The 14,533-nt window shown below is 45.5% G+C and overlaps 1 protein-coding gene across 12 annotated transcripts in view; it reads left to right on the top strand.

Annotated features, from left to right (window-relative positions):
• Positions 1 to 14,533, top strand: part of LOC121598356 (protein sax-3-like) — a 135,188-nt gene that overhangs the window by 101,649 nt on the left and 19,006 nt on the right. For all 12 annotated transcript variants that reach the window (XM_041925046.1, XM_041925039.1, XM_041925042.1 and 9 more), the window contains 2 exons: positions 10,307 to 10,600; positions 13,833 to 14,138. In XM_041925046.1, the coding sequence (XP_041780980.1) occupies positions 10,307 to 10,600; positions 13,833 to 14,138 (600 nt within the window). The remainder of the gene's footprint in view (positions 1 to 10,306; positions 10,601 to 13,832; positions 14,139 to 14,533) is intronic.

Raw genomic sequence — 14,533 nt, 5'->3', positions numbered from 1 at the left:
GAAGACCAGCCTAGACATAGTTGCACTTAGATTCGGTCGTGTACAACTTACCGCTCGGGTGGTATCGCGTTCGTACGCCTGGAGACAGTGTGGAGTGTGCGAAATCGAAACGACGACGTCCACGACGACGGGAAGGATGTCTGGAACGCCTCCAGAAGTACGGCGGTAACCCACTAGCAGCAGCAGCACCACCACCATTTTTCCTGGCCTGCATATTTTCTGCAACCAGTTGTTTTAACGTCTGTATCTTCACTTTACCGCCGATGTACGTACCACCTTGCCGCGCATGGTGTGTGGAATGTGTATACAAACTGGCGTTGAAATTCCGTTGACCCTTCGGCGCGGCGGCCCACTCAAACAACACGAATCATCCAAAGCGTTTGGCTGGATGAGGGAAAATTATTTTCTTCTCATGTGTATTCAGCACAAAAAAGCCCATCACTCTCTGTATTTGGAATTTTAATAAAAAACTCATAAAAAGCGGGCAGATCCCTCCCCCCCCCCCCCCCCCCAACACTATCTTCCTGCGTGGTGTGTCGGCTTATCAGCGGGTGGTTGGTGTGTTTGCTACGGGTCAGTTTTGGTGAGTTAAGAGCCTCACGCCGGGATGGGATTTCTGTGCGGCAGAAGTGTTGGAGCCGCCGTATGATCAATGTTTTAGGCGTGGATCATGAGTATCATCATCATGCATGTTGTTGTTACTGTTTGTGCTGCGGCCATGAAATTGGACACTTTCATGCAAAGTTCAACGCAACGGGGGGATTTCGTTGCTACATTACCAGCTGTGTTTGCTGGCACAATCCGGGGGTTCACTACTCAGTCCTCATGTCTGGTTCGCTGATTATGATGAACCCTACACGCGACAGACCGGTCAATTTGTAATCAAATTTAGTGTTATTTTTGAGGAATAATGTAGTATTTTGGACGATTGACGCAAATGTACCAATCAGAAAAACGAAAAATAACATTATTTCGTGAAGAAAGTGGGATATTGTTGATGTTGTCTCGAAAACATGTAAGTGCGTTTACGTGCTTATTTGCATTGCAATCAAGTATGTGAAAGTAAAATTAACCATGCGATGAGAAAGTACTGCGAAAATTATCAATATAACCCAGCAAATATATTTATCACTCCGACGATTTGGAATATATTATCCATCCCATGTGCATTTCACACCATTTTCGTCAATATTTCATATGAATTGACTTCATTAAATTTGTCATTTAATTAAATGATGGATGTAGTTGTCACAATCAATTTTATACGAATGTCCTGCGACGTTTGAAAGCGTGAAATATTGTCGTCTTCGAGATACTACCTACTGTAGTTGATGTTGCCCCTGAAGCTGGGCAAATGTTTTAAACACTGTAGTTTTCAGAGGTACTATAAATTTATCTTAAATCTAATTATGAGACCTTTAGCGATTCTAGCCAGCGTTTTTATATGGGTTTGACAGTTAGTGGCCGAAATCATGTCACCACTCCATACAAAACCACACAGAAAACTAGCCTGCAATTTTCAGCCTAAATTATGTCAGCCTCAAAGCTACAAAATGCCAAAACAAGGCCGTTTTTTATTTATCCCAAGGTGCATTAAAGAGATCCGGTGGGGGAATCTTGAATCAAAGTGTATATAGACCAGGTCGTATAGCCTGTTGTTATGAAAAAAATTCAACGTCTTTTTTTTGACTGGACGGGTGAAAAAAAAATCAAACGGGCTTTCTGATAACTTACACGAATACACAAAACCCTTTTATATTCAGATTACACACTAAAATCTTCATTCAGAAGTAGAAGCAATAAAAATTAGCCTTCTAAATACGTACACCTTGGGTTAAGTCTACGTGTATATTATATCAACTTTGTATTGTATATATCACTCGGCTGTCCTATTTCGATGAAATATTGCAAATGCTGTAATCGATCTACAACGCTCACTTGTTTCATTATATTCTATCAGCAAGGATAGTAATCTACAATAGGACAGCCTAAAGATAATATACTACTTGACTTATTGACTGATTCAACAGCTCTTTCCGACAACTAGAACCTAAATTTTGAACCAACAACAGCCTTGGAACTGTTCCACAGTCCTTTAAACGTAAGTTTGTTTTTACCACCCGTCGAACCACAAAGCTAAAAAGGTTTATAAGCACATTCTTGTCCCAAAATAGGTCAGGATCGTTTAGGGAATCAACTGTCTAATGGGGCGGGAAAAAAGAGGCAGTCGTCCAACAGCCTGGGCGGAAGCGCGGACGACGGACGCTCCTCGGTTAACCAATTTGCGTAAAAAAGCATTAGGCAATTAAGGGCGAAAGCGAGCGTGGGCGAAACCACCAGCATAAAAAAGCCTAACCAAACGTAGCGCGCTCTCGTTATGCTATGCTGTGCGTCGTCGAGGCGGGCTTGCGTTCGTGGAAATCACACTCTAAATATTCTATGAATATGAAATGATACGCAACACCGAAATGGGGTTGGCGTGTCTGAAATTAATTAAAGCCTTAAAATGGGACCCTCATTCACGCACGAGGAAAGGTGTACGGAGTGCAAGGACAGCAGGAGGTGTGTGGCGCTCCCATTTTTACCGGGGCAGACCGGAACAACGCGACCGGGGCTAATGGAAGGATCAGCGTGAGCTTTTGCCGTGTGGGTGAGGAAAAGGAACAACAGCCCCGAGCCGACAATTTTCACCGAGCCATATCGACACACTGTGTTTGCTTTTTTGCGGTGAAACAGTCGTGCCAACAGTCGTGTCCTTGCATTCATTCCCTCTTGGCTTGGCTTGGTTTTGAGGCTTTCCCTCTAACACATGTGTGTGTGTTTGTTTCGGGATGAGCAGCCAGTTGTTGTGTGGTATAAAATGGCTTACCTCGCGAAGGCAATTTAGTGTACATCCGCATCATTTCCCTTCAGTTTTTTTCCTGTTTAGCATGGGAGATGGCGAGGAAAAGCATTTATTTGTCCTCTGCTCGACTAGAAAACCGTGCTCCTGTTTCCGTTGTTTGACGTTTAAAACCGTTTGCTCCTGCGTTCGCGGTGTAGGAATTTAGGGTCGCTTGGAATTTGGTGACTTCCCTGGGGGGAATAGGAATTTTTGTGTGGAGCTTAGAGAATTAATGAATGCAATCGATTTCCCCCGCCCCAAAAACATCGTCCAAACCCGCCCGCCCCCGTTTGTAGGGTCTGTAGTTTGTACCCAAATTAGTTCCAAATTTTCGAAACCATTACCAAACACTTAACGTTATGCAGTCGGCGCCGGGGAGGGTTTGATGCTGGTGGACTTTTTATGCGACGCCAAAACGGGCATCATCATCATCCCTTTCAAAAGCCATCCTAAACCATCGGCTAAAAGTGGTTTTGGCGGAGAATTAGCATAGGCCATAAGCCCCCTTTATTGATGGCTGGTTAAATTGGGTTATGTTTGCGTTGCGTTGCTTTTGACGATGTCGCTGTAGTTAGTACGTCCGGGCGAAATCCTCATGATAAGGCTTTTTTTTTTGGAGGGGCGAAATACATTGACGCTTATTTTGGGTGGGTGTGGGTGCTTTTACCTGCTTTGAAGATTATCGGGACACTTTCCTGTTTTATTTTCGTGCTTGGTGGCACGTTGCTTTTAGGAGTGGAGATCAGCTCATTAAATTGAGCTTTAATCCGTTGAGATAACCTTTGATCCGTGATTTTTGATTTCAAGTCGTTGTGTTTTGGATGCTCCACATAAATATCATTTGAACTTTCTGATGCCAAAATATTGTATAGAAAGTGGTTGAAAGTGTGATTTGATAAATCCCCGGCAGAGCACTTTAAAGTCGAATTATCTCACTGTAGTTCCCACTTGTATGCTTATCTCATACAGTGAGAAAGAAGAAAAACTACGCCCTGATGACTCCACCAATCTCTCCCCAGTCTTCAAACCACGACAAGAAAAATGGAAAAACTTGTACACGTTGACAGCTTGCAAGCTCATTATATGCCCCCGGTCTCCCGGTGGTTTCCACATCCAGTCTGCATCTCCCTTAGTGTACGAGCAATGGACCCGACAGCGTGTCACTCGACTCGGTGATGTTGGTTACCTTTGCCCTGAACTCTGAACAGTGACCACATAGCTCTCCCATCTCCCCATCCCTTAGTGCACTATTTTCAGCTGTTCATCTGTGCTCTTGGAGTGGTTTTGAGGTAATTTTTCAACGATTGAACTGAAACCCCTTCCCTCCTCTCCATCTGCCTGTCACTGTGCCACTTTACGCTGCACTAAATGTTCGACTGGAGTGGTGTGTGTTGCTCCACGTGTTGTGCTCTGTACCGTTTGGCAAAGAGCCGAGTCACGAAGAGTCAAAGAAGTCACGTGTTGTTGTCCGGGGTGTTGATGTTGATGATGATGAGCATTGAATGTGAGCGCGCGCGAAGCGCGTTCGCGAAGGAAGACGTATGACACGGATCGTTGACCACAATTTCTGTCCCTCACACACTCTAGGTGTGGTATGCGCGTGTGTGTGCGTTGGTACACTTAACCCACCGTTGTTGTCGTCGTCGTTTTCGCTGCGCAAGAGAGATGAGTGATTAACCCCGCCAGTCAGTTGACCCGACAGAGCATCTCTGGGCGAGTGCAATAGTTTAGCGTCACTTCGGGGGTCGCCGGTGATGAACTGTAAGTACTAATTGGTACTCCCCATTATCCATCAGTGTTGTAGCTCATTTTGAAGCAGCTAAGCACAGTGGAAAGTATAATTTGTTCTGTATGGTTCACTCCCATCCCCGATTAATTTAGGATATGTATTTATAATGATTCATTCACTTCAGAAACTTAATGTCCGATGTCGGTCAGAAGTTCATCGCAACGGCGATATAATTCAAGTTGAGCTAAACATATTTTATTGGACGTTTGCCACTTCATCATATCTGCATAAAACCAAGTTGAACTTTATAGTTGACTTCTCTTTGTATGGTCAGTAGTCCCTCCTGACTGGAACCTAGGATCCTGAATGCTCCAAAGTTTCTACTTTATTTGACCCATCTTCCTGTCATGTCGCAAACACCGTAAGGTTGCACTAAAACGTGCATATAACGGCGCACATTTCCAGCCGCTTCATCACAACTTTATCGCCATAAACAATGACCAACTCTCGAGTGTGTTCCATGATATTTTCGAGCACAACCGAACACGCCACGTAGCTCTAAATTGGGGGGTGAATCAGGTCGCGTCGGCGGAACTGGTGATGATGATACGCTTTTTTTGTCGCCCGGTTTTTGTTCTTAACCCAAGAGCACGGGAAGGGACGGCGGGAGTGTTAGCTGGGTCGTTAAATTTGTCAAAGGCACCGCCATTAAAAACTATATCAATAAAATTTCTCAATAAAAACTAGTGTAATGCCCCGCAGCGCAAAAAAAAGAGTCGCCGCCGCCTAATTCCTCCTTTGGTAGACAAAAACTGCTCTGGTGATGATAGTGGCGGCAGTTGGACGGTTTCCTGTTCTGTGTGCTCTGATGGTGGTGGATACGAGATGCAATAAAAGTGCAAAAGGGGTATCCCAGCACAAGCCTGCGACCACAGAGAAAGAGCAGTCTGGGAATCGAATGTACGGTGGAGTTTCTATCATGTTTTAGATCCTCGTGCGAATGATACAGATTTTGGAGAGACTTAGCCGTCACTGGGGATACAATCTCCAAGACCGATCTCCTGGGGGGAGATAACTCTGCACTAAGGTATCGTATGGGGAGTTCACATGCATCGTCGTCCATCGTTTTTCGGCGCGGGCTAACATCTCTCACTGCACAGCTCATAAATTTTCGGATGCAAAACAACACATTGCCCAGAAGAAGACTCTGTTAGTTCTTGCGATGGAGGGAGATGAAGAAGGCACGACGGCATCCAGAGTAAGGGAAGCGCACGGGTGTAGTGGAATTTCTGTGGCGTAGTTTATATTCGGACCACACAGTGGCGCCTCTGGAATGTGTCATGCTGGTGGAATATCTCCCGGATGACATGAAACACGTCGTCGTCGTCGCGTCGCTCACACGTACTCAAAGACGTTTTACGAAGTTGTCCGTTGCAGGCGACGGCGCTGTTGTTGGATGATTAGGTGTGCGCTCTGTGTTGATAACGATTTTAATTAAATTTGCTTTGAATGTTGTGCCGGGCAGCCGTTTAAATTGAAGGAAAACATTATATCACCCAATAACCATATCGTGGGAGAACGCCACAGTTTGACAAATGCTACTGCGCGCACCGGCTGCTGCTGCTGCTGCTGCTGCCTGTCTTGTTACTCCACTCACCATAATTTCCTACTTAACTGGATGATGAATGGTCACCATCAGTGCGATCATCACATCATCTGGCTGAGTGTGTTAAAAAAATACAGTACACGGCGGTGGCACCACGAGCATTGTGCGGGCCACTTTTGCTTGTTTTTTGCATGATGATTGGCGTTGATTTATTTATGGATGCGAGAGAGTCGCTTTCCGCTTTTCGGTGTGATGTAGCGCATTCCTCCACTTCGCCGCTCCATAACACACCCCGTGTGGGGTTAACTCCATCCAAGCTGCATGGCCAAACTGCCTGAGGAATTTTGAACTATTATGTCAAGTGGAAAAGCTGAACGACTGTTGCTGCTGCACGCCAGGGATGGAGAACCGGCACGGGAAAGAACGTAGTCAGCAGTCGACAGTTTGAACAGCTTGTGGAAAGGAAAATATTTACTCATCGCAAAAGTGAACGGCGTGCCAGGCATGATTTCCCCGATTTTCTCACTTTGTTAGTGCGTTCCGACAAGGAGAGTAGTGTGTGTCTGAGGTGTGATGGCGGTGGTGGTGAAAAATCAAAACAGACTGCGAACTCCAAGCTGGACCAATAACACGCTGCAGTTCTTGTTGCGGACCCGTTTACGTACTCCTGGTGTGTATGTAAAGGATGAAGCTGTCAAAAATTTCTTCATCAAGTTCGTTTGGTGCTGCTCTGGCTCTGGTTCAGAATGCCATTCATCGTCGCACGGGTATGGGAAATTGAAATCGGCAGCATTTGGTCGGCACAAAAAAATAAAGCATTTTTGATCATGTTTATAATGGAGTGGCAACGGAGTTGTAGCATTCGAGCACGACGAAGTGTTGCACTTTTTTCATGTCATCAGAATCGTGAAACAAGATTTTTGCTCCGAAGAGTATAGGCATTCTGGAAAGGGAAATTCATTGGAGGATGTCATCACATTTGCGTCATATCGTTTGAGAATGATATAACTGTGGGTCCTTTTTGAATAAGGTACCAACATGTGGAGATGAAGATCTGAAGATATGAAGACCAAATTATGTATACAACAAATTGTGAAAGCAGCGTGGAAAAACGAAAAACTCACAAAAATGTAATGAAATATAGCTACTGTTATACATTTTTCAACTTGAGTGCTCGAAAGTAAGAAATAACACATAAAAGAGAAATACATTGAGCAGCAACGAATACTTCTTCTGAATCATGTAAACCTAATTTTAATCTACTTTATTATTGTTTTATATTCTATCAATACTAAAATATCAATAGCGTCTTAACGAATGCTGCAAGTTATAACATTTCGCTTAAGGCTACCTCTTTCTTAATGTTTGACTAATTGGGACTAGCATATATCTTTACTACTTTCCGAAGGAGTAACCGACTATTCAATGCGGCAAAAAAAAAACAAAATAGAAGCAGCTAACACACTCAAACACGAACCACATCCAGCTACACAACATCTGCAAAAGCTAGGCGCGAAGGTAGTTGCTTCAACTTCCTTTCCAAGCCAACTGCGCTTGAAGGTTTTGTGCAGGTTTTTTGTTCGTAGGCAAGTGTGCCCATATTAACGATGCCTGCAGGATGTAGTAAAGACCCGATTTCTTAACGCTCCTCCTAGCCATCGTCTCAGTTAAGGCACGGTTCTTCCACCATATGTCTTATGTTGGCTGAAGGCTGTGGAGCGAACCCCTCCGACCGATTATGGTACATTTTCATACCACGCACACACAAAATGACATTTCCACCGCGAGAGAGAGACAATGGCTAATAAATGTGCAATTATGGTGCCCCGGTGCTTTAGGCGGTTCCATCCCACGTACGGCGGAGCAGCAGAAGGTTGGGGATTAAAGCGGGTTTTGCGCTTGCCACAAGCGCCCTTTTGCCTCGTGTGTCTTTACATAAAGCGTGCATAAAACGTGCAGAAATTGGCAACCTTCCATCGGCTCGCTAGGAACCGCTGCCGAGGGCGATAATACGCCCGGGTCCACCTGATTGATCTTCGATCTCGGGTCGGTTTGTCTCGGCTCTTTTTTTTTAGAGTGCATTTTGCTAGCGCCATCTTTGGCCGTAGTAGTGCGTCGTGTGCGTATCGTAGATTCTCCGTTTTGGTGCGTCAAAGCGGCGTCAAACTGGCGCATATGCATGCATGTTGTGGGGGTGAAAGCATTGACAATTGCACTCGCGTGTGGGTGGTGACGGAGGGGGTTGGTGCACTTGGTGTGTAGGTTGCATATGCGTGGCACTATTTTAAACCGAAGCACTATCCGTTGCACTCGTTGTCTTTTGATCAAAAGACACACTTGCGTGTGCCCTCAATTATTGCGAGTTTTTCTTCATCATAGATTTCTTGGTCGCTGTTGTCGTATGCAAAGCATAGGCGTGTGCTGTTTTTTTCAGGTTGTTGCCCTTAATACTGAGTATTAATATATATTTGCCATCGTACGTGTGGTTGCTGCGGCTTTTAGATGCTCATATCAGTAAAGACATCCGTTGACGAAATAAACAAACTTAAAATGATGAGTATGAACATTCTTAAAGCCTCGACAGATGTTTGGTTTCAAATTGAAACTGTCTCGTCTATTCCACTCATCTGACAGATCAGACAGTTTTCGCATGAACTCAATTAAATAATGAAATAAATATTTTGGAAAGCATAATCTCCAGCAGATTTCACACTCACAAACAGACAACAGTCGCAATCTTCTTGCAATGCCCTCCCATCTTGTGCATATTTGTCTGGGCAAGGTTCAACATTATTATCATCAATGCCATCATCCTTCCGTCTTAACCTTGTGTGTGTGTGGTGTCGCAACCGTTGTGTGCACTTTCGCTGCAGGCAGAATTGTGCATAAACTTTACGACGACAGGTTGCAGGTTGCCGTGTCGTCGGGTGGTGGTGGTGGTGGGCGCATTAATCCGCAAAAAGCAACAAAAAGGAAGCAGCAGCAGAAGCTCATGGAGAAACCCGAACCAGTTTGGCGTGCTGTTAACGGTCTCTCCCGAGTCATCGAGTTGTAGTTGCTAAGGTCTTTCTGCAAGGAAACTTGAGAAAGTGCAACGCGAACCCGAAGGCGGTGTGTTGGCAACCAAGATGACACTCGCCAGACTTGCGTTGATTAAATGAAGCTGTCAAATTGAGTGTATATTAAACGGGCGTCCATTTGCATGGGCCATCCATTGCAGACGTCCGGAACGGGGTTCGCTCGCTCGCCTATCATCCTTCCGGTTGGCCGTCTTCTTAGCCTTAGCCGAGCTGCTTGTGCTCCTATTTTCCATGCTTGCTATGGGCGCGTCCTCTCCTGTGCTAATGTTGTTACCGCTGCTGCTGCACTCGAGTTTGCTGTCTAAGATATTGGGATCATGAAATGAGAGCTTGTTATTACAGCAGCAGCAGTGAGCTGCACGGCTGGATTAAGAATTGTGCCTGTCGATTATGAAGTCACTTGCCTGAAACTTCCAGTAGAAGAACCTCCTCTTCTGTGTTACGGACGGGGGCCCAGTATTTAAGGCTTGTGAGCCATTTGAAATCATTACGAGAGCATGGCGCTATCAACAGTTTCACAGTTGTCGCACTGAAAACAGACCCGCTCGCACACACAACACAGGCTTTTGGGATTAGTTTTACGCAGTAGTAGCGCAACGAAAAGGCCGAATGACAAGGACTAGGTCCTCCCTTGTAAATTATAACTTTATCAACTTGCTGCCATTTTGCTGTGCGCCCCCATGGTGGTCTTCCAAGGTTTTTTATCGCTCCCTTGGGCAAAGCCTGGGAGAGAGCCCCCGTGCTGAGGAAAGGGTTCTACCGGATTATAACCATTTGCCGACCGGAAAATGTGGAGCAAGCTTTCCTCTTTGCAGGAGGAGCTGGGAGGACTTGGGTTATAAAATTTGCATATTTGACAATGATCCGGATTTTGCGCTGTGTTTAATTCGTGAAGCGTGTATTATAACATCTTCGATGTGGGGAGGGGAGGGGGTGTTACGTTTTCCCGTTTCCAAGGAAATATTAATCGATCGATTCTGTTACCGCTCTGCTCTCTTCCCTCACAGGCCAGTACCGTGCACCACGGATCGTCGAGCATCCCAACAACCAGATCGTGCCGAAAAATGAACCCGTGACGTTGAACTGCAAAGCGGACGGGAAACCGGATCCGGCCATCCACTGGTACAAGGACGGCGAGCCGGTGAAGTTCACGCCCAACCATGTCCTGCTCCCGACCGGCTCGCTGTTCTTTCTGCGCACCCTGCACAGCAAGAAGGAGAACGATGCCGGTGTCTATCGGTGCGTCGCATCGAACCTCGCCGGCATTGCCGAGAGCCGGAACGCTACGCTGCAGATTGCATGTAAGTAGACTTGTAGAGGAAATTGATTTTCTAAACCTAGAACAACACCTCTTCAGACGTCATTGGAGAGCATCATGGTACCTGACGCTTGGTGTTATGATCGGGATTCAATTAATTTTTAAAAGAAATCGTTCATTTTCCACACTTTCAACGAGAACTGTAAGCTCTTATCAAGGTACTAGTTTCATTCTTAAAGAGATTTATATTCAATTTTTGAATATCTTCTAATACGATTAAGATAAATCCTGTTACGTTGGCTCTACGCGTCATGTTGGCTGACCCTTTTAAGGTTTAGAATTCCAAAATCGGGAGTTCAAGAGTGTTGGGTTCGTTGGGGCATGGTCACACCTAAAACGCACCTATCCCGCATGTGACACAGTGTTCAATAATTTACGATACAAAGCACTTTAGAAGATAAGCAAATACGTCGAGTCCCGAAAAACAAATGGAACGATCGTTCCCTTTTGTCAAGGTCCTACGGATGACCCTACGATGCATCAATCTATCTCTCTCGGAACCCGTCGTAATGTACTGGTGTCGCGACTGCATCATCATCTTCTCCTGTCCTCGCCGCACACATCCAATCTATCCTTGTTGTCGGCGTTGAATGTGTGTAGCTCTTTGCTAGCCTACACTATATATGCAGATAGGTTTTAGACGGGAAGGAGATGTATCATGGCGCCATCGGCTGCCTCCTCTTCTCCACCTCCGTCTCGCACTGCTGTCACACAAGGTACACACACACACACCGCAACATCTATGCGCGCTGATTTGCATAATTATTTATTACAACAATAATCCTACCTGATCGGAACAGCGCGCTTGCATGTGGCAGGCAGCAGCATCGGCAGCGCACCTCAAATGGCAATTCCGTTCAAACCACTTTGTCTTGTATCTCCGTGGGGATTGCACCAACACGTTATGTTGCCCCGTGCCCCACATCCCCACTCTCTTTCTCTCTAGTCGAGACGTACATTATCCACCATCAGATCGCCACTGCAGCGACCCAGCAGCTGAACTTACTCCCAGGCCCATCTCATCCATACCCAGTATCTTTGTTCGAGGCGAGAGTAATGATGATAATGGAAGAAAGGCACAGGAAATTAAATGATACCACACACACTCTCTCTCTCTCTCTCTCTCTCTCTCTCTCTCTCTCTCTCTCTCTCTAACCGGCATCGGCGCAGTGTCCCTTGCCCATGTCGAGCGACATGCAATCGGCTCTGGCGTGGCCCTGTGGTTGAAGAGATTCCACCGCCAGTCTTCTTTGTTTATCCCATTTCGCTAATGGTTAGTGCTTCCTGTGTGCCGCCAACCAGGGAAGAAGACACGGGAGCCTCTTCAGGTGGAGTGATGTTGTGTCACATTGAAATTGATGCTTTGTCACTTTTATAAATAGACATGAGGTGTCGCACACGATTGATGATATTCGATTTGGTCTGGCCTGGCGGCAGTTCGGAAAACCGGCAACGGGCAGTAGGTCTGCTCCAATCGGTGGATATAAATCTCTGACAGGAAGAGAAAGAGAGAGAGAGTGCGCGCAATACACCATACACCTCTGGTCGATGTTGTAGTCTATGCAGATTGAATTACGCGGATGTGAAACAATGGAATTGTGTTTGGTTTATTGGGGGCAAAATACGTAGGGATTGCTTCATAATGGTATCTTTTCTTTGTGTGATTGTTTTTTTTATCTTGTGAACTTAATCCTCACAGATATCGAAACCGAATGCCAAAAACATTTTTTTAAGTAAAATTATTATAATGTTTTTGACGAATAGATAGTAATGATATTGCATTGAAATTGTGACTTAATTAGGTTCTTTTTGTGCTGGTATTGTTATGTTGTATGCAAAATTTGGAATTTCGTCTAAAAATATTAATATACATTTGTTGAGTACATCAACAAACGATGTACGTTTACCCATTTTTACCTTGATAGCTCGATGACTGATTCCAATTCTTAATATTTAAATTTAGGGAAAACTAATTTTTGTGTTCGAGAATTTTTTTTATTCCAATTCAATTTTAATATCCAAATCCCAAACTCAACTCAGATAGAACATATTAAAATACTCATCAGCTTAATTATTTTTGATGAATTTCTGCACACCATTGTCAATTGATCTGACAATGATGTCCCAAAGCAGTAATTGTAAATTTGTGTTTTTCAACCAACCCTGTTTTTTTTCGTCATTTCATTTACAAACGCGTATCCACATGAATATTAATACAATGTCTAATTAGAGCGCGCTCTGATGTGTACGCTCTTTGCCTATGATGGCATTATTTGATCGACAGGTTTCCCCGGGCAAGTGTTAATATGTATACGGTGCTTCACCCGCTAATGAAAACAAATCTGCATAAATTATGCGCCGCTGTGTCACCTTTCCCCAACAATTCACCGTTGCTCGTTCGACACTTAAGACAATGGAAAGTGTTCTCCATGTAGTACGGAACTGGCTTTGGCAACGGGGTCCACACGGCATCGGCTTCGCCCCGTCAAAATGTTGATTAACAAAACCGGTGAAGTGCAGAAAGGCCGACAGAGAACCCACCCTTGTAATGACACTGGATAATGACATACTTGACATGCATCGCGCCCAGAACGGTGAGCGCGCACATCGGGACGACCAACTCCTTTCCACTCCGGCACCGTTTCGCGCGTTCCGCACCATCATTACACAGGACGGCGAAATGGGTCTAGCTAATGCATCGTGTGTTACGTTTTGTACATGTCCTCCCGCGTCTGTCACTTGACGCTTGCAGATTGCATGAACATCATGTGCACACGGAACAGGTTGCAATCCGTTTAGTATGTTGGCTGACTGACGGTGGGTTGACTTACGTTACGGTTCATCGACGGCCGTTTCAACATAACCATTAGAGAACACGATTCTGCCGGTTGCATCTCAACTAACCTTTATAATTGAGCTCCCGTTCCGTTCACCTGAGCTCATAATTACCTGCAAGTGCGCACGGATGCGCTATCGATCCTCTGAACTACATTGCAGCATTTAACAGTGCACCATTGCAGCAGAGAGTCGCCACCGCTCGCGCTGATGGTGTTCGCCTAACGCGCGCACGTGGGACAAATCTAAGTACCTTGTAAAATGGTGTCAATTCGATGATAATGATAGCCGCTAATGACAGCAAATAACAGGATTTTCAGAAGGTCTCGTCTGTTTAATTTCTTACGCGTTTTCGTGTTCTCTTCTCTTTCCCCACCAAGTGCTGCGCGACGACTTTCGGGTGGAGCCGAAGGATACGCGAGTGGCCGCTGGTGAAACTGCGCTGCTCGAGTGTGGCGCCCCGAAAGGCAGTCCCGAGCCGGGCATCCGCTGGTTGAAGGACGACGTACGGCTGGTGCTGGACGAGAATCTGCGCTCGGCGAAGGAGATCGGCCGCATCCGGATCGTGGACGGTGGCAACCTGCTCATCAGTGACGTTCGGGCGACGGACGGCGGACGGTACCAGTGCGAGGCGTTCAATGCGGCCGGTAAGCGCGTAAGCTCCATCGCCCGGCTGATCGTGCAAGGTAAGTGAGGAAGAGTGCAGGACATGGACATGATAATGAGGCATAGTTTTCCGCAGAGTAAGATGTTACACCGTGCTCTGCTTAGTTGTGTTTGACGGCTGCGAAGGATGTGTATCTGTGGTTAACTTAATAATGCCTTATCGAAGTGGTATGGGAAGATGCGATACTGCACGATGATTGGTTTGACTTGCAAATAGCTGCAATGATGGTTCAACCGAGCTGACAAGGGATAATTACTTACTTTCTTGCTTCTCGCAGTAGGGCAGTGCATTGAGGTATTGATTTGCTACAAAATAATATAAAATTACAAAACATTCATTGAGCCTTCTCAGGAATTCAGAAATGAGTACAAAGATTTGCAGGGATTCTTAGTTTATGCCATCGTGTAGCCAAGC

The sequence above is a fragment of the Anopheles merus genome, chromosome 3L (genome assembly GCF_017562075.2).
Source record: "Anopheles merus strain MAF chromosome 3L, AmerM5.1, whole genome shotgun sequence".
NCBI classification, from domain to species: domain Eukaryota; kingdom Metazoa; phylum Arthropoda; class Insecta; order Diptera; family Culicidae; genus Anopheles; species Anopheles merus.
The sequence above is the reverse complement of the archived record's forward strand: the minus strand, read 5'-3'. Positions and strand labels throughout refer to the sequence as shown.